The following is a 26,190-nucleotide window of genomic DNA, read 5'->3' as shown; positions in this document are numbered from 1 at the left end:
TAGAGGTTTGCCTTATATCTTACTTATTTTTAATGCAGGAATATTTTGCCCACACTTTCTTGGCTTGAAAATAAAGTTTACATGTTATCTTTACATAAGTGTTTTTAGTGGTATAAAATTTGAAAGATGTAGAACAGTTACATGATTTTTAAATAGTATTTATCAGAGCTGCTCATACATTTAGGTATTTTTCAAGGAAAATGGAGCAAACTCTTTTTTTTTTTTTTTTGTAAGTTAAATAAGCTGCGAATGAGACCACAATGGTAGCTAAATGTATCATCTATCTTTCAGTTCTAGCAAAATCTGTGAAGAGTCAGCAAGCATCTTTCTCTGTTAAGCATATGTTCAGGTTGTGGTCTTTTGGGTCTTTCATTCTACTGACTTTTTGCTTTTTTTGGTAAGAAATACAATTTTTACTTTCAGAAGGCAGTTTTATTTGCCTGATGTTGAAAGGGTTAATCATCTAGTAATACAAAATTTAGTCACAGAGTACCACAAATAATGTACTTTTAGGATTCCCATAATAACAGAGTGCTAGTCAGAAGAAACGGCTTCTGCTGAATTAAATTTATGAAGCTAGACTTTAGCAGTTAATGTTCTGTTATTAATATTTGTCTACCTCCATCTCTAGGATCCTGTTCTAAATGTAGTGATAATCATAACTAATACTTTCAAAGCACTTTCTTTGTTTCTGCTACTGTTTTAAGCACTTTACATTTTTACATATCATTTTTCACAATAATCTTAAGAGTTAGGTCCTATAATTATCCTCATTTTACATGAGCCAGAACTTGGATCCATACAGTCTGGACTTGGAGACCGTGCTCTTACTTGCTACATTAACCTGTCTTTTTAGCAAATTTCCTGAAATACTAGCTTTTGATTGTCTAATAAGCAAGGCTTTTTCTTTTTTTTCTGCAATACCATTTATCTTATGCCACTCTGTGGAGTATGTGATTTCTTTGTATTATCTGTACTTTGAAGGCAGTAGAGATGGAGGCTTATTCATCTTTTTATTACCAATACTTAGCCTGAATACTGACAAACATTGAATATACATGTAGTATTTTAAGTAGGATCAAGTGTTAATTTGGGAAGTTCTCAGCATTATTTGATAATCCCAGGTGATGAGCCTAATTTTCCACTAGGTGGCAGTCTCTTCTCTGAATCAGTGTTAACTCTGGAGTACTTTGTCATAGTATTTTAGGCAAGACAAATCTTTATTGAGCATCTACTTTGTGCCAAGTTGAGCAGGGCTGTAAAATCCAGGAATCAGACCCAGATTACCATGCTCTTTTCCAGTCTTTTGTGCTTCCCAAGTAGTTGATTAAACCTCTGGAAGAATTTTAGTTACACTGAACGGCAATCTCAACCATTGGTACTAAATGTGATTTTATTTAAAGAATTCATATTCATTAAGAACCACCTACATTGTTGTTGTTGATAGCTTTATTTTTCACACTGTGACATACTGTATCAGAGTTCAAGGTAATGAATACCTTTATATTCCTATAAAAATTTTGTTATATAACTTGCTCATTGACCAAAAGTCCATGGTGTTTGCAATTCCTTGTCTAACATAGTACCTGGTATATTACTGATGTGCAATAAGTGTTTAAAATAAGAATTATAAATCCTATAGATAGCATTTTCCCCTTAAATTTTATAAAAATATAGAATGAAAGCCATGATCAGTGAGTAAATTGGGGGCTAATAATAATAGTGGTAGTAGTAGCTAACATTTATCAAATATTTACTGTGTGTCCTCTGCTCTTATGAGCATTTTACGTACATGCTTCCATACAGTCCTTTCAAAACCCCACAAGGTAGATGCTATTATTATCTTCATTTTGCAGATGATGAAATTGAGGCACAGGGAGAATGAAGTAATTTTCATAAGGTCACACATTTACCCAGCTGTCTGAGTCTAGAGCCCATACTCTTAAAACACTAAGGCTACTTATTTAGTCTTTGCATTTCCTATTTCATGAAGTAATTTAATTAAAAAAGTAGCCACATATTCCTGTGATGAAGTGTATTGTTTGTTTTCAATTTTAATATTTAGGAGGAGCCCTTAAGACTAAAAGGAACTTTGGTTATCTAGTATCATTAATAGTTCATTCTTTTACAAATGTTGGGGATAATTATAATGCATTAAGCAGTTGTATTCTCAGTATAATCCAAAATATGAATTATCTTTATTATGTAGCATTTGATTTTAATGTAACTAACTGTATAATATTTTTGCAACAAGATAATGTCTAGTTGAAATTAATTTAATATGCATAGTTATCTGTATAATTTAATAGTGTTCTTAAAGTACTAATGATGCATGAGTCAAAGACAAACTCGGGGTGCCTGGGTGGCTCAGATGGTTAAGCGTCTGCCTTCGGCTCAGGTCATGATCCCAGGGTCCTGGAATCGAGTCCTGCATCGGGCTCCCTGCTAGGCGGGGAGCCTGCTTCTCTCCCTCTGCCTCTGCCTCTCTCTCTCTCTGACTTTCATGAATAAATAAATTTAAAAAATTAAAAAAACAAAAAACAAACTCAGTTACTACAGTTCTCACACTTGAATAAGATTATACAGTAACATATATAACTGATTGTAGGTCGTAGTTTAAGTATCTATTTTTAGCCTAGTAGAAGAATTAAGATATAGAAATGCCATATTTGAAGACGTGCTTAAACTACCTATTTCTTGGTCATATCCTGAAGTCTCTATTTTAATATTCTCCACATAATGGATACTTTGATTTGAAAGGCTGTGTCATTCAAGGATTCAGGACAAATAAAAAACTGGCTTTGAACATAAATCAGAGCCCTGAATTCCTCATCCAGGCGTTTTTTTTTTTTTAAATGCTTACATTCTTGCTTTTTAAAGCGCACCAAGAAGGAAGAGTGATAATGGTGCAAAATAGCAGTGTGGTGGGAAAGACTAGAGTAGGAGTTAGCTCACTGGGGTTCTAGGCAGAGTGCCATCACTTTCTGTTTGACCCTGGTCAAGTAACAGTATTTTGGCATCTGTTTTTTTCACCTGTAAAATCAAAATACCTGTCCTGTCTTATCTCAGTGTTTCATCAAAGAATAAAGCATGGTATGGAGCAGGGATATATTAAGAGCTCCTGAACCAGGCTGCAGCAGAGAAATCCTAGCTGTTTTCTATAGCAATGCACACGTCACAAAGTTGAGTTGAATAGCATGATGTGTGAAAAGTGATTGATAATGGAATAGGAAATCAACATAAGGACAATAGCATGTACTTCAGGGATTTGGAGATAGTTTATTATATTTTGGCGTTCACCTAACAGATTTGCTGAATGATGGTAGATGCTCTCACTTTTGGTTGACTTTGAGACATGAATCTGTTATACTTCCTTGTTAGAAAACTTTGGACAGGGCGCCTGGGTGGCTCAGTCGTTAAGCGTCTGCCTTCGGCTCAGACAATGATCCCAGGGTCCTGGGATCGAGCCCCACATCGGGTTTCCTGCTCCGCGGGGAGCCTGCTTCTCCCTCTCCCACTCCCCCTGCTTGTGTTCCTTCTCTCGCTCTGTCTCTCTCTTGTCAAATAAATAAATAAAATCTTTAAAAATAAATAAAAAATAAAAGCCTTTGCTGGGCGCCTGAGTGGCTCAGTTGGTTAAGTGTCTGCCTTCGGCTCAGGTCATGATCCCAGGGTCCTGGGATCGAGCCCCACATCAGGCTCCCTGCCTGCTTCTCCCTCTCCCACTCCCCCTGCTTGTGTTCCCTCCCTTGCTGTCTCTCTCTCTGTCAAATAAATGAAAAAATCTTTTTTTTTTTTAAAGAAAGAAAACTTTGGACAGTTTCATTAGTAGCACAAGTTCTCCTTAACATATTTAATATGCCAAGGAAATACAAAATAACTAACAGGCCCTGAATACACCCAGGCTACTAAAGTTGAAGTGTTACTCAATAGAACTTCCCTGGCCCATCCACACAGTTTCTTAAGATTAGGTGAAGCAGGAACAAATCAGGCCCCGTAAAATACAATTAAAAAAAGAAAAAGTTTTAAGCCCTTGAACATTCTTGTCTTAGTCCATTCTGACCACTATAACAAAATACCAGAGCCTACATGGCTTGTAAACAACAGAAATTTATTTCTCACAGTTCTGAACGCTGGGAAGTTCCAAGATCAAGTCTTGGCAGATTCGGTGTCCAGTGAGAGCTCACTTTTGGGTTCATAGATGGCACCTTCTAGCTGTAACCTCACATGGTAGAAGGGACAAGGGAACTCTCTGAGGCCTCTTTTATAAGGGGATTAGTGCCCTTCCCATTCATAAGGGCTCTGCTCTCATGACCTCCCAAAGGCCCCACCTCCCAGTACCACCACTTTGGGTGTTAGGACTTCAACATGGGAATTTCAGGGGGACGCAAACATTCAGACTACAGAAATTCCCTACACATATCAAACACTAGAGGAAAGCAAGGAGCATGCTGCATAACTGCTGAATGCTGGGAACCTAGCATGGTAGACCTACCAGCTTACAGTAATGCTATAATTAGAAATAGAATCATTTATAAATAAAAGAATTAGGTATCCAGTAAAATGACAGTACGCATTAACAGAACTGTGTCTAATAATAGGTCTTGAACAAAGGGATTAAGTGTTGAACCAAAAGGAAATCTTACTGTTAATATAGTATAAGAGAAAGAATATTTTGATTTTTTTAGTTGTACTTTGTTATAAAGTCAATAACATAAGTAAACATAGGTTTTAATAATAACAAACCTTGTATTCACTTCAAATGCAAAGGGCTCTGCATTAAAATATCTTATTTCCTCTGTTCTTTCTCCTATAAAGATAAAAGTCTCCTGAGAAAACCACGTTATTTCTTATAATGTTTAAGGCCAGAACATACACAAAAACACTGAACTTATTATAAATCAAAATTTGATTATCAATTATGAAAACACCTTATGAATTTTTTTTTAGTTGTATAAAATTTAGAATCCCCAATTATAGCCAGTTGTAGGTAGATTTGGAAGTAATTGGATGGGTATAACGTTCCTTTAAGCAAATGTACTTGCCACCTCTCTGTTCCCAGCCCCTTGTGGATACACCTCTGCTACGCCAGTTAGCACATAGCAGTAATTTCTTGTTGACCTCCAAAAGATTCAAACCCCAAGAGGGGGCCAGTGTCTTTGTATTCCCAGAGCTTGCTCTAGTGCACTCCTCAAAAAGTGGTGGATGGATGGGGTGAGACTGTTAAAACTTTGAGTTTTATCAGGTTAGGTTAGAATTTTAAATGTACAAAGTTAAATGAGCCAAAGAAGAGAAAACGACTAAGTGAAGAAATACAGTTTGTTTAATTGCAACATCATACTCCAATCGTGGTCTATGTAAAAATGTTTTAGAAAGCTTTGAAATGTTAGAAGCATAAAGCTTGAAGGAATTTCAGAAAGCATCAATTATGACCTATTTTACAGTGAAATAATCTGTATAGTGTTATACAGATAGATGTATATATTGTGGAGGGCTAGGGAGGGGAGGAATGCAAGAACTTGTAAGTAGCTTCTGTTTCTAGTATCTGAGAAGCTAGGGCTTTGTGAATATTTTTGCAGATTTCTTTTGTGGCTGCCTTCACAGTACTAGGAGTGTTAAAGATAAAGTAGGGTGTTAATGTGACTCCTTGAAATCCAGTCAGATGGCTTTTGTATAGAAAATTCCCCTTAACCAACAGAAACAAATATTCATAATTGTTTGAGGTTTATTTTTGTTACCTGCATCCATGTGGGCCATTTTAATTCTTTCTGAAAGGCATCATAATACCGCAAAAAAATAAATATTTAGGTGCTTTTTGTTATTTTTTACCAGTTTAAAAAAATTCCTTTTTTTAAAAAAATATAATACATGTTTAGCATAGCATAATACTTAGAAAATACAGTTTGGCAAAAAGAATAAGATAAATACCAAAATCCTGCTATCCTGTATAACTGTTGCTTATATCCGCGTTTATATGCTTCACGTGCCCACTCAGAGCTTAATGTGAAATTGTGGTTGGCAATAGATAACTAGCAAGTACAGAAAAACAGGGAGTCAGAAAATGCCATTAAATAGTCAAATCCAGCTTTACTTTCCATTCATAACAAAAAACAATGAAATGTTAAAAGGACAGTTTTGAAAAAAATAAGGCAAAGATCGTGAGACATAATTTTCGTCTGTTGATTCATTCATCCCTGGCTCATCTACTACTGTTGAGCTTTCCGATTTCCAATTCATAGAGCACTTTTCCTTCACAGCTTCAGTTTCTCTTGTTCTTTAAACAATCTTTGAATATTTGGGAGTAAATTGTCAGAGTGCTATGAAAGGAAGTCCAAAATATGTACTGAGAAAACGCAGTCAGACCCATGTAGATTTTCCATCTGAGAACAGTAATTGGTACTGAAGAATGAACATCTATCTCTGACAGGGTGGATTGTAAGCAGGTCTTCTCCCTCAGTAATGGTCCCTGGTACTTACATTATCAGGGTCTGCAGGGAGAGAGTGCCCCTTATTATTGAGCTGTGCTTTATTCAGAGTGTGTAAATGAAGTGAGGCATGAATATAGTGATCAAGGACCCAAAATTTTTTATATGTGCTATCTTAAATTCATGGTTGGTGCAACCAAGGTTGGTGACTAAAAAAAATGATCATCTTTTTGTATATTCATTATATTGCTTTATAAATTATTTGCCTCTGATTAATAATATATTAGCAATATTTCATCATGGCAATTATACTTATGTGTATAATCTTAGTGGCTGAATTCCCTTTCATTAAATGAATACACCATAATTTATTTAAATGATTGTTGTACAATTCCACTGTTACATATTTTTTCAGTATTTTAAGCAGTACTTCACTACACAGCTGGCTACTCTTACTCAATTTGTTTCTTACGAAAAAGTATCTTGAAGTACAGTGGATCAGTTAAACAGGCAAAAAAAAAAAAATCACTTTCTAATTTTCCCTTTTTTTCCTCCTTATTCCTTCTTATTGGTGAGGTTGAATATATTTTTTTTACTGGCCATATAGTTACTCTTTTGAATTTTCTGTAGTGGTCCTCTGCCCATTTTCTGTTAGATTATTTATTTTTAATTCATTTTATGGGGACTCTTTGCATGTTAAGAATATTAACCCCCAGGCCACCTGGGTGGCTCATTTGGTTAAACATCTAAGTTTGGCTCAGGTCATGATCTCCCAAGCCCTGGGATGGAGCCCACATCTGGCTCCCCGCTCAGCAAGGAGTGCTTGTCCCTCTCCCTCTGCCCTTCCCTCCTACTTATGTGCGTGTGTGCGCTCTCTCTTTCTCTCTCTTTCAATAAATAAAATCTTAAAAAAAAAAAATTAAACCCTTTTATCACTAGCTTGTCATTTGCTTTTTTTAGTGTGAGCAGCCTTATTGAAGTATAATTGACATGCAATATATTTAAAATGTACATTTTGATAAGTGTAGACATATTTAAACACTTGTGAGACCATCATCTCAATGAAGATAATGAACATATCCATCATCTCTAAGTTACTTTGTGCTCCTTTGAAATCTCTCCCTACCTCCTCTGTCCCCCAATCAATCCCTACAAATTAATTTCCATTTTCTAGAATTGTATATAAGTGAGACCATTTATACCATGTACTCTCTTTTTGTCTGGCTTCTGTCACTCATAATTACTTTGAAACTTATCTATTTTAGATTTTATCCGTAGTTCATCCTTTTTATTTCTGAGTATTGTTTCATTTTATGATAGATCACAGTTTGTTTTTCTCTGTCCACCTGTTGATGGGTGTCGGGATTGTACCCAGCTTTTAGCTATTAGAAATAAGCTGCTAAGAATATGCATCTACAAGTCTTTGTATAAACATGTGCTTTCATTTCTTCTGAAGAAATTCCTAAGAGTAGAAGCGCTGTATCCATTTGCAGTTGTCCATTTAACTTCTTAAGAAGCTGCCCAACTGTTTTTAAAAGTGGTCAGGCCATTTAACCTTCCTACCAGCAGTGTGAAGGTTTCAGTATCTCCATAGCCTTGCTAAATTTGAAGTGGTCAGTCTTTTTAATTTTAGCCCCTCTCATAGGTGTACAGTGCTATTTCACAGTGCTTTGAATTTGTTTATCTTTAGTGACTAATGATGTTGAGCCATCTTTTCGTGTACATATTTGCCATCCATTTATCTTCTTCAGTGAAGTGTCTGTTCAAATTTTTTGCCCATTTTTTAATTGGCTTGTTTGTTTCTATTGACTTTTAATTAAGAGTTAGGTTTTCTCTATGCAAGCGGTGCTCAATTAGATACATGATTTGCAAACATTTCCCCCAGCCTTTGTCTTGTCTTCTAATTGCTTTCTTAACAGTTTTCAAGAACAAATGTTTGAAATTTTGATGAAGTCCAAAATTACCAATTTTTTTCTTATATGGATTTTTGGTTTTGTATCTACACATCTTTGCCTAATCCAAGCTCACAAAAAATACTCTCCTGTGTGTTCTATGAAGGTCTCTTATGGGGATGCCTGGGTGGCTCAGTCGGTTAAGCATCTGCCTTCGGCTCAGATCATGATCCCAGGGTCCTGGGATCGAGTCCCGCAACGGGCTCCCTGCTCAGCCGGGAGACTGCTTCTCCTGCTCTCTCTGCTGCTCCCTCTGCTTGTGCTCTCTGTCAAATAAATAAAATCTTTAAAAAAAAAAAAGATTTAAAAGAAATTCTCTTATGGTTTTACATTAGATTCATTTTGAGTTATTTTTTGTACATGGTATAGTGTTTAGATTCTTTTTTGAGTTATTTAGATTCATTTTAAGTTATTTTACATTTAGATTCATTTTGAGTTATTTTTTATACATGGTATAAAGTATGTATCAAAGTTCGTTTACTCACATAAGAATATCCAATTGTTCTAGCACTATTTGTTGAAAAGATTGTCTTTTTTACATGGAATTCCTTTTACACCTTGTCCATACATGCTAGACTCTTTTCTCTTAATCTGTTTATCTTTATGCCAATAATGAAGTGTCTTGATTACTGTAGCTTTATAGTAAGACTTGAAGTCAAGTTGTTTAAGTCCCCTTTGTTTTTTTCAAAGTTGTTTTAACTCTTCTAAGTTCTTTGCATTTCCATGTGGATTTTAGAATTTCACAATTTCTCCAAAAGTGACCTACTGGAATTTTGAGTGGGATTACACTGAATGTACAGGTCATTTGAGGAGAACTGATGTTTTAACAATATTGATTTTTCTAACGATGAACATAATATATCTCTTTATTTTAGGTTCTTCTTCAGTTTCTCTCAGCAGTTTTGTAGTTTTCAATATGCATGTCTTTCACATCTTTTTTTTAAAAAAAAAAAAAGTGGGTGGGAGGGACAGAGAGGGAAGCAGACTTCCTGATGAGCAGGGAGCCCAATACAGGACTCTATCCCAGGACCCTGGGATCATGACCTGAGCCGAAGGCAGACACTTAACCGACTGAGTCCAGGCGCCCTCGCATCTTTCATCACTTTTCCCCAAAGTATGAAATATTTTTACAGCATTGTAAATGACATTTTTTAAAAATTTCAGTTTCTAACTATTTGTTACGTGAATATAGAAATAGTTATTTCTGTATGCTGATCTTGTATCTTGGAACCTTGCCTAAAGTTGATTATGAGTTCTAATGGCTTATTGTTTAGATTCCATTCAGATTTTTTACACAAAGTAGGGCCAGGACCTGAGATCGAGCAAGTCTCTCCTTAAATTTTCTTCCTCATGTACTTCACTTGCCTCACTGTCATCTTAGCTCTGCATAGACGATTCTGTCTGTAAAGAAAGACAGTTTTATTTCTTCCTTTTATACATTCTTTTTTTTTTTTTCCTTTTATACATTCTATCTGCTTTTTGGTAGTGTCAAGCAGGAGGGCAAATCTGGTCCTTTTTACTCTTAGTTTGGCCAGAGAGAGAAGAACTATATTACTTGTCATTTGCTTTTTAATTTTGATTATGATAGTTTTTTATTTTAATGAAGACTCTATAAATGTTTATGTAGCAAAATCTGTCCATCTTTTATGTTGACAATTCTTAACATTTTCTGACTCATGCAGTCCTTTGACAAATAATCTGATAAAAGTTATGGATCTGATTTCCAGAAACATTTATACACATTCATATTTCTGTATGTAACTTCAGTAGTACACAGAATCCCTGAAGGCTGGTCTATTGAGTCCCTGTTACAAATCTTGATTATATCAGTTACTCTTCATGTTATATTTAGAAAGGCCTTCTATTTAAAAGTATATAATTAAGGAAATACTTTTTAAATGATCACGGTATGTTTTTTCTCCTTTGTATATTCAAACGGGTGCTTACAGATTTTCAAATGCCTTAATTTTAAATGATCAAATGAGATAACATATGTGAAAGCCTTCTAAAACCATGAAGTGCAGTATATATACCGTTGTCCTTGTCATCATCATCATCATCAAAAACATTCACCCTTTTGACCATCTATTCCAGCCTGAGGATTAAAGCCAAAGAAAGAATTATTTTAAGAAATAATTTGAACTGTGAAAGTACTCCTACACACATGGTCTGTAATGAGGGAAAACAGAAAACATTGTAAATATTCAGTAATAGGAGAATGCATGAATAAATAATAGTGCTTCATTAGATGAGACATTGTAAAGGATTTAAAAATGGTAATTACATAGTAATAAACATATGAAAGATGTCTGTATTTAAATTGAAAAACTTTACATTGTATTCCTATTATGGTATCTTGCGTAAAATGTACATATGCATAAAGATTAAGAGGGATATAGAAATATGAAAACAGTTGTTTTAGGGAGATGGGTTTGTAAATAATTATTTTTATTATTCTTGCCTTTCCTTTAATTCTACTCTGTATGCCTTTGAGTTTTTATATTAAACGTTTTCTGTATACATATATTTAAAGTTAGGCTCCCATCCCAGTTTGTTGTTTACCAGACTGAGAGATTGCCATGGCCTTCAAGGCTCAATTATAATACTGCCTGACATAAATTATCTGTGAAATTATTTTTTTCCTTTTTTATGTTTTTATAGTATTTAAAAACTTCACATTTTGTCAGTCATGTTGTCTTATTATTACCCAGTTTTTAAAATGTATTATGTAGTTCCTGATCATTTATTTAATGCTACAGTTTCATGGCTTAATTATTTCATTGTGCCTTTGTTGTGTTGACTTGAACTAATTACAGATTTATTTTTCCAGTTGCCCAGCAAGAGGCTGAAATGTTCAAGCGCTACAATGGAACATTTCCATTACCTGGAATACACCAAAGTCAAGATGCTTTATGCACCTGTCCTAAACTGCCTCATCAAGGCTCTTTTCAGATTGATGACTATGTCCACTCTGAACATTCTTCAATGAAGATGCAGCAAGTGAAACAGAGACTCGATTCTGTCACAGTATGTTTAATGATTTTATGCAGTTGAGAAGTTGGAAATTTTAAAACCATTTTGATTCTGTTTTACATTGCCGTGCCAATAAATATTAATTCAACAAAGTAAGTCAGTTATTTAAAAATAGACTTTCTTGTGCTTTTATAGTTCCTTTGTGGTGTTTATTCTAACATCACTCACTGCAGTAAATAGACCAATTTAGGATAATCTACAGGCTTTCCTGACCTGATATGCCTGTAAAAACCAACCCAAGACCTGTTTTGCTGTTTAAAAATGGAAGTGTGTGTATGTGTGCATATGTACAACACACACAAACACAACCCACACCAACCTGGGAAAATATTTACATAAAATATGTTAGGTTCAGCCTCCTTAATGTGCAAAACTAAACAATAAAGAAAAATAGACCTCCACAAAGAAATGGATAAAATTAATAAGCATGTACCTCCAAAAAGAAGACACAAATGTTCCTTAAGCATATTTAAAAGGTCTGTTATCTCACTACAAGAAAAAAAGTGCCGTAAAAACCAGGTATTGCTCAAAAATGGAAAATAGATTATGAAAATGAGGAGGATGCTTAGTTAAAAATATTGTGCTATTTATTCTGTTATAAATTTCTACACAGTCTTTCTCAAAGATAAGATGTATTGAGAAGCTTAAATATCCTTAAAAATATTTATGCTCTTTGACCATAATAGTTCTTTTAGTTAGAGTTAGCCTTGAGCTCCTTGAAGACAGGGACTGTGCAGACTTGTTCCTTGTTGTGTTCTCACCTTTTGGCACAGTGCCTGGCATTAATAAATATTATCCCTTTCTCTCCTCCTTTGATAGGAATCTTGACCAGTTTTAAACCAAACATATCAGGAGCTACACTGAGGCACCTTTAGTTATGACTGTACTTACTTTCTCTCCTTTTCTTTCTTGAGAAAATTAGAATTTCAGGTATATCAGACTGTAGGTTTAGTTGGAATATAGGAGAAATATTTTATTCTTCTCAGTATAAATTTTAGAATATATATTATAAATTAAGAAGTTTATTTCAGTGTTATAATTCTGTGTATTTTAACATTTTATTTTATTTTTTTTAATTGAATTATGTATGGTGTTCCAGATTTTAAAAGGAATAGATAAATTGAGTTTTGAAAATTAGAGAAAAATGTTTCTTCACTAGGAAAAAAAAAAAGAAGTGTCCCTTGTCTAAAATTTTACATGACAAAATGACTTTGCAGATTTAAGAGAAACTGACTCATAGATAAATAAAAGAACAGGTTTCCTACAATCTGTTGATCTTCAGACTGTAAAACTTAACATCCTGGAATCAACTCAGTCTTGTAGCTTTTCTTTTCCATCATCTTACATAGCTGTCATCTTCAGATAAATGGAAGGATATATATGAACAAAAGAAAGCGGATGTAAAGGAAATATCAGAAAGATATTTTTTAAGATATGAAATCAAAGGCATGGGGAAGCACATTGGTAATTTATTATAAGAGAAAAATTTATTTCTCTTAGAATCATTAATTTATTTAGCTTTTACCACATCTTTTTAAAAATTATTTGGAGTTTCTGTTTGCATTGGGATTGAGGTAGATCAAAGCTGCCTTTGGAAATGAAAGCTTTGTTTGCTGTGTTTTTGAAAAACCATATTTTTCCCATGTTGAGACAATTCACTGAACTTTTTTTCAAATGTTATCTGCAGTGGTTTTTTTTCATAATGTATATAGTATGTATGGAGATAAAAAACAAAAAGTCATCTTTATTCCCATGGCAGCTCTATTCTTTTTATAATTTACAAACATTTAGGTTGACTCGATTTTTACCTTTTGTCACAATGCCTTTTTCTTGTTTCCTATAATTTATTTTGGTAGATCCCCAATTTTTTTTTGTCAGGTTATTACTTAATCCATTGAAGACTATAACATTGGTATTCTGCAGAGAAGTGTGATAGAGAAGACTTGATTACTTCTATATTATAGAAGACTGTATTACTGGAGATACTTCTTTCTTTGTAACCACAATAAGAATTTTTTGAATAAGGGGCGCCTGGGTGGCTCAGTCATTAAGCGTCTGCCTTGGGCTCAGGTCATGATCCCAGGGTCCTGGGATCAAGCCCCGCATCGGGCTCCCCGCTCAGCGGGAGGTCTGCTTCTCCCTCTCCCACTCCCCCTGCTTGTGTTCCCCCTCTCACTGTGTCTCTCTCTGTCAAATAAATAAATAAAAATCTTTAAAAAAAAAAAATTTTTTTTAAATAAAATATAGTGCAAGCTTAGGGTGTGGGTGGGTGTGTGAATTGCATAACCAATTTAATTCAACAGGCGTTTAATAGGCATTTACTCATTAATGAGTAAAGGATACAAAAATAGAGGAGTCTGTGTTCTCTGTAGCTTTACCGTGTAGTCCTTTTGCTGTTTCCTACATAACAGGTTTGACTGTATGTTGCTGCTACAGCAGGTCCCTGGAAGGCATACTGCCGCCCAGATAGGATCTCCTAGCTAGACAGTGTATTGAGAGTATTGACAAAATTCATTCTAAGGTTTTAAAATTTGATCCTCTCAGTGCATCCAGACTTGCTCAGAATCTGGGGTACCTACTAGGAGTAATCAGTCTTACAAAAAGTTGATTTATAAACCTAAAAAACATCTTACAGTGAAAGGTATACCTTTCCAGCTGCCTGCCCACCCAAGACCACTCTCCCTTTTTAAAATTAATCTAAAACCCAGGTTAGTGATTACAGAATTGATTATTAAGCAGAGTCATAGGAATAGGGATTAGATGGGTTGAAGGACATTTTACGCCAGCTTTGAAAAAAAGGTTTATTTTCTCTGCCCTATAGGAGATTTCACCTAATAATGTTTGTTTGGTGGTAACTAACATCTATATAATTACGAGTAATAACGGACGTAATGAATTATGGATAATAACTGACATAATGTGCTAAATGCTTTACATGTTCATCGTATTTAATCCTCAAAACCATCAAATGGTGTGGGTGCTAGCATTACCCCCATTTTACAGAAGGTGAAGCCGAGGTTTCCAGAGCCCATGTGGTATCACCCATGTCACACGGATGGCTGGCACTGGAGCTGAGATTCAGTCCAGGCGGGTAGACTCTCATGCCCAGGCAGTTTCACTTTCTCCTTTTAGGAATCGAATTACTAATATCCTTTAGACACAGTGTCTTTCCCTTAGAAATTTCTGGATAAAAAATTGGTGTTCCTCTTTCAGTTCTCTTTTTTCCTAAACTCTACATTCATCATTACCGTTTTTCTTTTCTCTAGTTCTGCTGTAGGCTGATGATACATGCTAGCTAACCTTTTTTGGACTTGAGTATTTTTTGTGTCTCCTTAGCAGCAAATTTTCAAATCATTCCTTATGTGTTGACTTTTACTAGTTTCTTTTTCAGAAGTGATCCTCTCTTGGCCTTGTCCCATGAATTATAGGCAGTTCCTTTCTGTAGCTCTTTCTTTTTTTTTTTTTTTTAATTTTTTTTTTTTTAAGATTTTATTTATTTATCTTAGAGAGAGAGACTGAGAGAGAGAGAGCATGAGAGGGGAGAGGGTCGGGAGGGTCAGAGGGAGAAGCAGACTCCCTGCCTAGCAGGGAGCCCGATGCGGGACTCGATCCAGGGACTCCAGGATCATGAGCTGAGCCGAAGGCAGTCGCTTCTGTAGCTCTTTCAATACTGATCATATACTTTGCCATTCAGTAGGGTTTATTCTTAGATTTCCTCTGAAATAAATTATTAATGTGGGAATTATATTTGTGGGCATTGTTATTTATGGAGATAGTTATATATGGCAATTAATTCTGGGTGTGTCTTTGAGACATGTTAGTGCTCTGGTAGAATTTTAGCATTTTACCAGTTTATTATTATTAAGTTTGTTATTAAGTTTATTGAGGCCACATGTTTTTCTTGAGGCAGATACATGTGGGCCCTCCACAGTCTTGTTCTCAGTGCCTTTTGCTGCGGCAGGTTAGATTTACTAAGAACACATTGAGTCTCTTTAATTCACAATGCAGTGTGACATGTACAGGGTGAGGGTGATAGACACAGAAACTCTCCCAAATGTTGATTTTGGTTATTAAAAGATTAATATCAGGATATGTTGAGAAGAGTTGATAATTTTATTAAAATGAAATTATGACTATTTCCTTGCTTTGTTGTATTTCTTTTAGGAGGTGATACGAGCCTGTGCTGCAAAGGTAAGTAATTTTTATTGGAAGGAAGATAACTTTACAACCGTAGCTTTCACTCTGATGTACCAAAAAATTGAAATGTACCACTCGTACTTTTTAATAGGACTTTTACAAAAGTTAATCAGATGTGTATTTTCCTTATTTGAGCTTGAATTTATCAAGGAATTATCTATAGGAATCTGAGAATTTAGCAAGTACCTTCATATTTTTGAAGATTTAAGAATATTAAGCAATAGGGATATATTTTCAGTAAAGGACCAGCACAGTCATTTGATCCTCTGAGAAAAATATATACGATACTTAATAGGTAAGAGACACCAGTACAGTTCAGTGGATGTATGCTGAGTAAATTGTATAAGCCTTGAAATGCATGCAAGCTGCACAGGAATAGCAATGATACACGGTGCTGATAATGCTCTTGATCATTTATACCAATGTTTCACACTTCTTTTTCCATTTAGCTATGTAGCAATTCTGAGGCACAGATTAGATATTATTGTTATTCCAGTTTTAGAAAGGAGGAAGCTGAGGCTTATTGAAGTTAAGTGATTTGCTCAAGACCCCAAAGTTAGTCTAAAAATAGTAGCATGTAAAAAGGTTTTGATTATTAAACAATTTCAACGAAATTGTATCCGAGATGCTTTCAACACAGCACCTTTCTTCCTTTTACAAGCAAGGTTATTTTATATCCAGCCTTTAATTCAGTCATCAAGAAAATAAATGTTAATTTAAAAGAGTTGGAATGGCATGCCATGTTTGTCCTTCCCTCTTCTTCTGTCCACTCCCAAAATTCAGTTGAATAATTAGACGTTCATTCATTTATGAAATGTAATTATATCTGACACGAGATGAAAGGGTGAGACCTTCAAAAGGGAATTAGAATGGTGTTTGTATGTTCAAAGACTGCTTTATGTAATAGTGCAATGGAAGTATTTTTTTATTCACTAGACATCTACTACCATGTGGCAGGCACTTGGAATACAGAAGTAAGTAGTAGGCTATTGTTTCTTTTCACATGGGGCATCTTATGGAGGGAACATGTCAGAAAACACTGGGCTTACTGAGCTGTCCAGTATCAGTGACCCATTACTTTTTTACATTTTATGTAAGTGAAATCAAATAATATGGGGTCATTTATAACTGGCTTCTTTCACTTAGGATAAGGTTTTCACAATTCCTCCATTTGTTGCATGTTATAAATACTATTTTTTATTACCATATAAGATTCCATTGTATAAATATATTACATTTTGTTTACCCATTCATTAGTTTATAGACATTTGGGTTGTTTCCACTTTGGGGCTATTAGAAATAATGGTACTGTGATCGTGTATGTGCAAGTTTTTGTGTAAGCATATGTTTTCATTTCTCGGGATATATATCAAAGAGTGGAATTGCTGGGACATATGATAACTCTGCATTTAACGTTTTGCAAAACAACTAAACTTACCCCAAGCGGCTGCACCATTTTATATTCCTGCCAGGAAGGTATAAGTGTTCCAGTTTCTCCTCATTCGTGCCACTGTGAATTTTCTCTCTTTTTTAGGAAATAGCTATCCTAGTGGGTAAGAAATGATACCTCATTGTGCTTTTTGATTTCTGTTTCCCTAATGACTAATGGCATTGAACATTTTTGATGTGCCATTTGTGTATCTTATTTGGAGAAATATCTGTTCAAATTCTTTAAAAATTTTTTTTTGTCTTTCTGGGGGTGCCTGGGTGGCTCAGTCGTTAAGCGTCTGCCTTTGGCTCAGGTCATGATCCCGGAGTTTGGGGAATCAAGCCCCACATCGGGCTCCCCGCTCAGCGGGGCGTCTGCTTCTCCCTCTGCCCCTCACCCTGCTCATGTTCTCTCTCTCTCACTCTCTCTGTCTCTCTCTCAAATAAATAAATAAAATTATTTAAAAAAAAAGTTAAAAATTTTTTTTTGTCTTTTTAATGTTCACTTTTAAGAGTTCTTTATATGTTCTGGATAGAAGTCTCTTATCAGATGATTTATTCCTCTTCGTGAGTTGTCTTTCCACTTTCTAGATGGTGACCTATAAAACAAAAAGGTTTTAATTTTTATGAAATTCAGTTTATCTATTTTTTTCTTTTGTCACTTTGCTGTGGTGTCATATCTAAGAAACCATTGCCTAACCTGCATTCCAAAGATTTACTTCCTTTTTTAAAAATTTTAATATGTTTAACTCTAACATTTAGGTCTGTGATTATTTTGAGTTCATGTTTTTATATGTATAATGCAATGTAGAGGTCTGATTTTATCCCATTGCATGTGGCTTTCTAGTTGTCTCAGCACCATTTGTTGAAGAGGCTACTCTTACCCCATTGAATGGTCTGAGCACCATTGTCAAAAGTCTTTAATCTTGAAAGCAGAGTATATTTCTGCAGTTTCTCATCTATTACAACCAGGATAATAAATTTTTACCAGGTATCTAATTTTCTTCTTCCCTGAATCCCAGCTAAAGTTTTATGTTGTTGAAAATTCACTCATTTTTTCTTTTTTTTTTTATAAAGATTTTATTTATTTATTTGACAGAGAAAGACGCAGCGAAAGAGGGAACACAAACGGGGAGTGGGAGAGGGAGAAGCAGACTCCCTGCCGAGCAGGGAGCCCGATGCGGGACTCGATCCAGGGACTCCAGGATCATGACCTGAGCCGAAGGCAGTCGCTTAACCAACTGAGCCACCCAGGCGCCCTCATTTTTTCTATTAACATTATTTAATCCTTGCCTACTAAGGATTGTGTGTGTGTGTGTGTGCGCGCGCGTGCACACACGTGTGCTTGGGCTGCCCCCAAAGTATGCTCCTAAAAGGCCTCTCAAGAGAAACACTTGACAAGGAGTAGGTCCTGCCCTGTAGAAGTCCTCATCTAGAAAGATAACTGGCATGCTGGAGAGCAGAAAGAAGAGCACTGTGTGTAAGTAGTAACAGTGAGCAAGCAAGGGGAAACAGTGTTTGATGGCCAGGTTGGAGAGGTGATCAGGAGATTATGCATGCCTGTTAGCCTGGAAGTGCAGGGGAGGCATAATTTCCTTTCTGTCCAAGGTTCTGTGGCTGGTCTAACAGTTAAATTGACTTAAAAATTAATAAAAGAAAAATAATTATGTACATATGGGAGCCCCACAAAGAAGGAGACTACAAAGCTGCCAGGCAGTTGAGGCTTTTCTACCATCTTTACTGGAGGAAAGGGATAGGGGTCTAGGGCTTCAAAGTGGGACGGCAGTTCAGGGGAAGGTGAGAGGAGGAACTGTTTGGTAAACAAAGGCTTCCCCTCCACTGAGGTGAAAAGTTCTCTCTGGACACAGCTCTCTTCCTAGTAGAGGCCCCTTTTCTAATGTAAATTTCCCTCATTAAAGGGCAGCTTCTATACCTGTTTTCAGAGCTTCTCCAGTATCTGCAGTTTCTCAAAATAATCCTTATGCCAGAGAGGCATATTTGAGGGTGACATGTTCTGCTAAACCTTCAGTAAAGACTTAGATATTGTTTCAATCAGAGAAGCAGTGATGGAGGTATTAAGCTGGGGAGAATGTGAGAATAGATTTTAAAAGGGGAGCAATCCAAGAGGAGTTGGTAGCCTGGACTAAGGATAGTGTAAAAGATAAATGGATACCTATTAAAAATTTTAATAAATAAGTTTATTTGAGCAAAAATTTATTTGAATGGCATAGTCCCAAACTGGAAGTGGTTAGAAGTGCTCCACTGGCAGGAACTGAAGAAAGACTTTTCTAGAGAAAAGGCTGAAGCAAAGCAAGGACATTATAAATTGACTCTAGTTTAAAGCCTAATCGGCTGTTGGTGATTGGTTGTCCTTAGGTTTCGATTTTGTAACCTTGAGGTGTTTACAGTCTTAGATTTGGGCTTGCTTCTGTAGGCTGTAAGCTCAGCCGCCATGGCATTAGAACTGTGTCAGACTCATGGCCTCATGTTTAACAGTGGCAGTAACGAAGATGCAGGCAGTGGACACATTTGCGATGTATTTTGGAAGTAGATGTAACACAGCTCGGTGATGCATTGGATGTGGTGTAAGTGAAGGAATGCAAAGTCGGTGTCCCTCCCAGCAGGTGTACAGATGCTGGCAGTGGCAGGAGGTAATGAGATGAGGAATGCTGGAGTGGGGGTAGCAATTTTTAGGAGTGGAGTTTTGGATAGGGATATAGTTGTATACTAGGCAATTGGATTTCTGAGTCTTGAGTGCAGGGAGTAAGTCAGGGCTGGTGTTCTCTATTTTTAATCTGTGAAATTGAGTAAGATCAGCTGGGGAGAGACAGCTAAATACCTGAGGCACTCGGCCAGGAAAAGGGGATGTCAGGGAAGCCTGGGGGAGAGTATTTCAAGAAAGAGGAGTGGTAAACTGTCACATGCTACTGAGAGAATGAGTAAAAGAGGATAGAAAATTGAGGATTGTATTTAGCTAGGTGTCCTTTGGTTACCTTGATGAAAACCATTTAAGTGGCACAGTTGAAGTGCGTTGAGGACAAAATGGAAGCCCATAAGTTTTGACCGGGGAGCAGAGAAACAGGACCTGAAGAGGAATCTCAGATGGACAGTATTAAAGCATACTTATTTGCTGATTGGAATAATCCAGTGGAGATGGAGAAGTGGGTAATGTACCATGGAGGTGGTAATTGCAGGACTCAAGTCCTTGAAAAAGTGAAAGAAGTTGTAGTCCTGAATACTAATGGAGACACTGGCCTTAAGAGAAGGGATTTTTCACCCCTTCTGATAGGCATATAGGTAGAAACTGGGTAGATGCTTAGATACAGATGTGATGATGGGAAGCTGAGAGTTCTCATCTGATTGCTCCAAGATAGTAATTGGTATTAGAAGTCTTGCATTGCTCTGAATTGTTATAGCCCTAAAATATCTTCATATGAATTTATAATTTACAAATTTCCTCGCTCTTTCCTTTGCTTGGGGTTGGATTGAAGCCTATCAGAAATGGTATTACCTGGAGTCTATTTTCATTAAGCTTTGTATTCCTCACAAATGGAATTAATTTGTTTTTCTCATGTTCCCAAACATATTTATATTCATTTATATTCATACCTGGCATCATAATTGGTCCCATTCTTCCTTAAATGATAATTAGTTCTGCCTGTCTTTTCCAGAATTAAATTATGAATTCCCTCAAGGAGAAACATCTCTGTCTTTCTGCTTTCTCTCCTTCCTTCCTTCCTTCCTTTCTTCCTTCCTTCCTTCCTTTTCGTCCCTGTTTTCCCTCCTTTCCTTCTTTCCCAGCTTTATGTAGTATTGACTCCACCTCTGATCTTATATTTCTGAATTTCTACATTCCTCTGCAGCTTAACGCCATGGAATTCTATTTGTTTTTTTTAATTATTAATATCCCCTACCCTAGATGAATATAAAGGCAGCCACGCTAAAGTTTATTGAATTATATTTAGTAGAACAATGCTATAAAGGTAAGGTAATAACTAAATTATAGTTAAATATATCCTAGAACATATTATTCACTGAAAGGTAAAAAAAATTAAAAAATAGATAATTCAGAGAAGATAATTTTTTAATCTCCTAAAAAAAGTTTGGATATTTGAGATTTTGAGATTTGAGATTTGAATAGAATACCGGTTTGCAGTTTTTTGGAGAGTTTCTTTTTGATAATTTTTAATTTGTTTTTAATGCTCGTAATTATTTCTTCATGTCATTTCAAAACTATATAAAAGCAAATCAAGTGTTGTTATTTTGACAATATTTGGGAGACTGGCTTGACTGTAGGAGGGTACAGGCCACAGTAGGCCACTGAAATTATGGAATTTCATTCCTGGAAATTTTAGAAAACAGGAAAAACTGCTTGTGATAGGAAAAGCCCATTTTTCCCCCATGTGTCTCCTTTACTCTTGCACTACTATCAGTACTCGAAATACTTCTGGCACCAGATGTGCTGTGGTTTTTCCCACACCAAGCAGCTCTCTGCAATACCAGCTGGGTGTCCCACAATTTGACTCCGTTGTGACACTGTCTACCTGGGGATGGCGGCAGATTGGCAGATCCCACAGGTTAAGGACTCAATCCCACAAGACTTCACCTGCCCCCCTCCCCCAACCTCTACCATTTCCGATGCCAGTTGCAGGTCCAGGTTGTTACCTGTGTTTCTGACCAATCAGGTATAAATAGAAGGTTTCCCATGACAATTCCTCAGGCTCAGTTCACTGGAGCAGCTCACTAAGAACTCGGGAGAACAGTTTACTATTTGCCAGTTTATTATAAAGGATACAGATGAACATCCAGATGGAGAGCTGCACAGGGCAGAGTATGTGGGGAGGGGCCTGGAACTTCCATGCCCTCTGCAGGCACACCACTCTCCCGGCATTCCCACGTGCCACCAGCCAGGAAGCTCTCCAGACCCCATACGGCCGGTAGTTTTATGGAGATTTCTTCAGGTAGGCATGATCAGTTATAATTTCATTTCTAGCCCCTCTCCGCTCTCTGGAAAATGAGGGATGGGCTACAAATTCCAAGCTTCTAATCATGGCGTGGTCTTTCTGGAGAGCAGCTCTCATCCCAGAACACACCAAGAGTCACTTCAGGAGAACAAAAGACATTTCTGTCACCCAGGAAATTCCAAGGTATGTTAAGAGCTCAGTGTCTGGAACCAGAGTCAAAGACCAAATATTAGAACAAAAGATCCTCCTAGTACTTCACTTAGGAAATTACAGGGTTTTAGGAGATCTGTGCCAGGAACTGGAGCTAGAAACCAATATATTTTTTTCTATTATTTCACACACTAATTTCTAGATGTAAATTTGAGTATTAAACCATGTAATTTAATGTGTTCCTTACATTTAAGCCCTTCTCTAATTTTTATCATTAAAAAGTTAGATTTGGGAAGTCTGAAAAACAAAAAGATTTAAAAAAATAGTCCAGGGGCGCCTGGGTGGCTCAGTCGTTAAGCGCCTGCCTTCGGCTCAGGTCATGATCCCAGAGTCCTGGGATCGAGCACCGCATCGGGCTCCCTGCTCAGCAGAGAGCCTGCTTCTCCCTCTCTCTCTGCCTGCCTCTCTGCCTACTTGTGCTCTCTCTGTCTCTCTGTCAAATAAATAAAATCTTTAAAAAAAAAATAGAGAATCCAGAGAAGATAATTTTTTTAATCTCCTAAAACAAGTTTGGATATTTTTATCATGAAGAGGTAAAAAGTAAGTTGAGATTTGAATAGAATAGTGGTTCAACAACAAACACCACCTTAACTTTGGGCAAGATTTTAAACATACTCCTTTCACGTGTATATTAATTCATTTGACCTCTATGCAGTTCTTATTAGTGCTATATGAGTTATATACTAAAGAAAGATGAACAAAAACTCGTTCTTCACTGTCAAGGAGATTATAGTCTGGTGCATGGAGATTAACCAAATAGATAAGCACACTGAAATGTTACCAGTGTTGTGATAATAGAAGATAGAGGATACAAGGCATAGTGGGGAGAGAAAGGAGGGAGACGTAAGTTCTCCTGGGAGAATCTGAAAGGCTTTTCACACATGATGTAATACTTGAGCTAAAGCTTGAAAAAGGAGTTGGCATCCACCAGGAAGATGGAGCCAAAAGGAAAGCCCATTCCTGGAAATGAAGCAGTAAGACCTAAGTCACAGGTTCATGAAACAACCTGGACAGTCTGCAGAGCTACACATATTTTGTTGTAGCTGGAAAGTAGGAAAAGGAGCGATAAGGTTGGAGAGCGAGGTAGTTATTAGAATATAGAAAGCTTTGTATGCCAGGCTAAAAACTATGGACTTTATCTAATGGAACAGCTGATGCTGGGTTTTAACAAGAAATGTTACTCAGTAAAACTAGCATTTTAGAAAGAGCTTGTTAGCCGTGTAGAAGAATTAGAGAAACAGGAAATAGGGAAAACAAATCAGGGGACGATTGCAGTAGTTTGCAAGCAGAGAGGAAGGCCTGACCCACAGCACTGACTGGAGAAAGAGTGGGACCAGATGTCAGAGCATTTAATTGACTTAGTGACTAATTCTCTGTGGAGGGTGAGATGGCAATGTAGGATTCCCACCTTTCTGGCCGGGGCAACTAGGTGGATAGAGAGAGCTTTCCCTGAGGAAGTAAATAGTTGAAGAGAAGTTAGTTTAGTCTTGAACCTAGTGATTGGAAGAGTTTTGGATTTAAGAAACGTCTTGTGATGAGCACTGGGTGTTATTGAACACTACATCAGAAACTACTGATATATGTTGGCTAACAACATAAAAATTAAAAAAAAAAAAAGTCAGCATAGATGGCAGATGAAGTGATGCAAACAAACGTTACTGCCCAGGGGAACCACACAGAGTGAGGGAAGAGAGGGTCCAGTGGGTCTAACAAACAACCCTGATAAGCAGTGGCAGGATAAACCAACAAATAGTTTTCCAGAAACAAGAGGGAGTGATGGGCAGTGTTAGAGATCGCAACCGCTTAAATGAATCTGCTAACTGACCATTTGAAGTCTTGGGTGTGGTGACTTTAATTTCAAATTTAGTCTTCTGGTGGAGAAAAGCATAGTTGTATTTGGTTGAAATTGAATGGTTAAGTTATATGGATAGCAGTTATGTGCTGTTTTTCAAGGAGTTTAGCTTTCAGTGAAGCTTAAGGAAATTATGGAATCGTTGTGAGAATTTTTGATTGTTCGCTATTTGTTTTTATACTGAAGTAGAAAGATCTCTGCTTATATACTATAGGGAAACAGCCAATAGAGCATTTGAAAGTAGAATTTGGAAGCACTTTAGGTATTCCCAAGGGAACAGATGGAGGGATTAATCTTGAACAGAAGGACACTAGAAGAAAAGAGGTTGAGGGTGGATGCAAGAGGTATATTCTTTCATAGGTTTGAAAATGAAGATTTCAGAGGGCTGAAGACCAAATTTTCTCTGTGAAGTAAGGAAATATATTAAGAAAAGAGGCAAAGGTTTGGAGAAAACCAAAATATATTGAGGTTAAATTGACTTTGACTAAGGCATGTTGTTGGATAGGTGGTTTGAACCAGCACCAAATCTTAATTTTAAGCTTTGCACAGGGAATCCTGTTAATCATCTTTGCACTACCAGTCCTTGGTATATATATCAGAGGCTCAAAAAGTCTGGATTAAGTGCTGCAAAATAAAACTTCGTTATAACTGATTCAAATTGGAATTCTGGTTTTTTAGTTCATGTAGCAGTGATGAACTGACTTGGGGGAGATTTTCTGGCACCTCACCCCACTGTAGAAATTTCTCTTCCAATAGGAAGTGTGTTTCTTCCTAATCCCTCACGTCACTGTAGTAATTTATAAGGAAAATATATAGAGACGCAGAGCTCATGTTTGAATTTCTCTTTATGATACCATAGGCTACTCATTTGTTAGGTTTTACTTACCTAGAAATCACAGGAACTTAAGCTGCTTTAAATTTATGGTACGAGAATGTTGATACCTGGCTTCAGTTGCCCTGAATCTCTGGCTCAAGTTTTCTGTTTCACTTGTTCTTTAATTATTGGGATTCTAATTTTTATAACAGAAGTTTGATTTGCAACAGAATGTTTCCTGGGCATTGGGGGTTTTTTTGCAACCAGAACCATCTTCAAATTGAAGTATTATCTGCATTGTTGTTCAATTTTAATGGAAAAAAATAGCCTTCTGGAGGAGGGAGGGAGACAAATTTACAAACATAAGTATATAGACAGTATTATCATCTTTCAGGTTATAATTTAAAACCAATTTGAGATGTCTTCACAGCTTGAAATTTTAAAAACAATTCTACTTTAGGTGAATGTAGCATATAATCTAAAATCAGCGAAGATGATTAGGCTTGCAAATGTATATGAAAATGAATGTTATATATCTCCCAAAGGTTTCATAGTTTAGCTAACCACTAAAAAAGAAACTAATTGTTAGCTTGTTCAGTGTTGTGCACTCAGTTTTAGATCCAGTGACTTTTTTAATATGAAAATAAACCTTCTCAAAAAAAAAAAATTAACCCTCTCTTAGGGAATTAGAATTTGTGTATTTTGTACAAAGCTGCTTCTGCTCTGAAAGAGTAGGCAAAAACATTTTTGTGATTAACGTGACACAAAGTTCAGGTGATACTTTTTCTTTTTTTCTATTATGAATTTCATTAAATTTGTATGCTTTTCATTTTCCCCAGTTTGGAGGTATTAAACTGACTTTGGCAGACTGTGGTTTTCGCATGAAGCAAGCAGAAGAATGTGTTGTGAAAAGAGGGCAGATTCGTGTAGGGTAGACTATCTTAGCCAACCTCTCTGTTGTTGTAAAATTATTAAGCAATTCTTTTCCACAGCATGTATTTCAAAAATAGATATTGCTTCACTCTGTTTAATGGTTATTATTATTTTTCCCCCTCTAAGTAAAGTAGTGCATATGTATAGGCTAGCTCTGAAAATACTTTGAGTGCTAATTTCAAATCACTATAATAATTAACAACTGTCCAAGACCTTTGAAATCTGTGTGTTGTCACTTACCACTTCATAGATATTAGTCTCTCAAGAAATGTGTCAAGAAAGAGCAGAGTTTTAAAAATGCTTAGAAAAAAACTGTGAAGTCTTTCTGTTTGAGCAGAGACATTTAAGTATCCTATTCTAGCTTTCCTGGTGGTGTTTTTGG

General features: G+C 36.3%; 1 protein-coding gene across 13 annotated transcripts in view; it reads left to right on the top strand.

The window, feature by feature from the left end:
- AHI1 (Abelson helper integration site 1) overlaps positions 1-26,190 on the top strand; it is a 227,252-nt gene that overhangs the window by 73,743 nt on the left and 127,319 nt on the right. For 11 of the 13 annotated variants that reach the window (XR_004676571.1, XR_004676570.1, XR_004676572.1 and 8 more), the window contains 2 exons: positions 11,208-11,404; positions 15,575-15,601. Coding sequence is in view for 9 of the 13 variants with exons in the window: in XM_034990728.1 (XP_034846619.1) it covers positions 11,208-11,404; positions 15,575-15,601 (224 nt within the window). In the remaining 4 variants the exon portion in view is untranslated. Of the gene's footprint in view, positions 1-11,207; positions 11,405-15,574; positions 15,602-16,543; positions 16,586-26,190 lie in introns of those variants that run through there. The other 2 variants (XR_004676573.1, XM_034990733.1) reach the window with 2 other exon arrangements.

The sequence above is a fragment of the Mirounga leonina genome, unplaced genomic scaffold, assembly GCF_011800145.1.
Source record: "Mirounga leonina isolate KUSES-001 unplaced genomic scaffold, KU_Mleo_1.0 Mir_53, whole genome shotgun sequence".
NCBI classification, from domain to species: domain Eukaryota; kingdom Metazoa; phylum Chordata; class Mammalia; order Carnivora; family Phocidae; genus Mirounga; species Mirounga leonina.
This window is presented reverse-complemented; position numbering and strand designations above follow the sequence as displayed.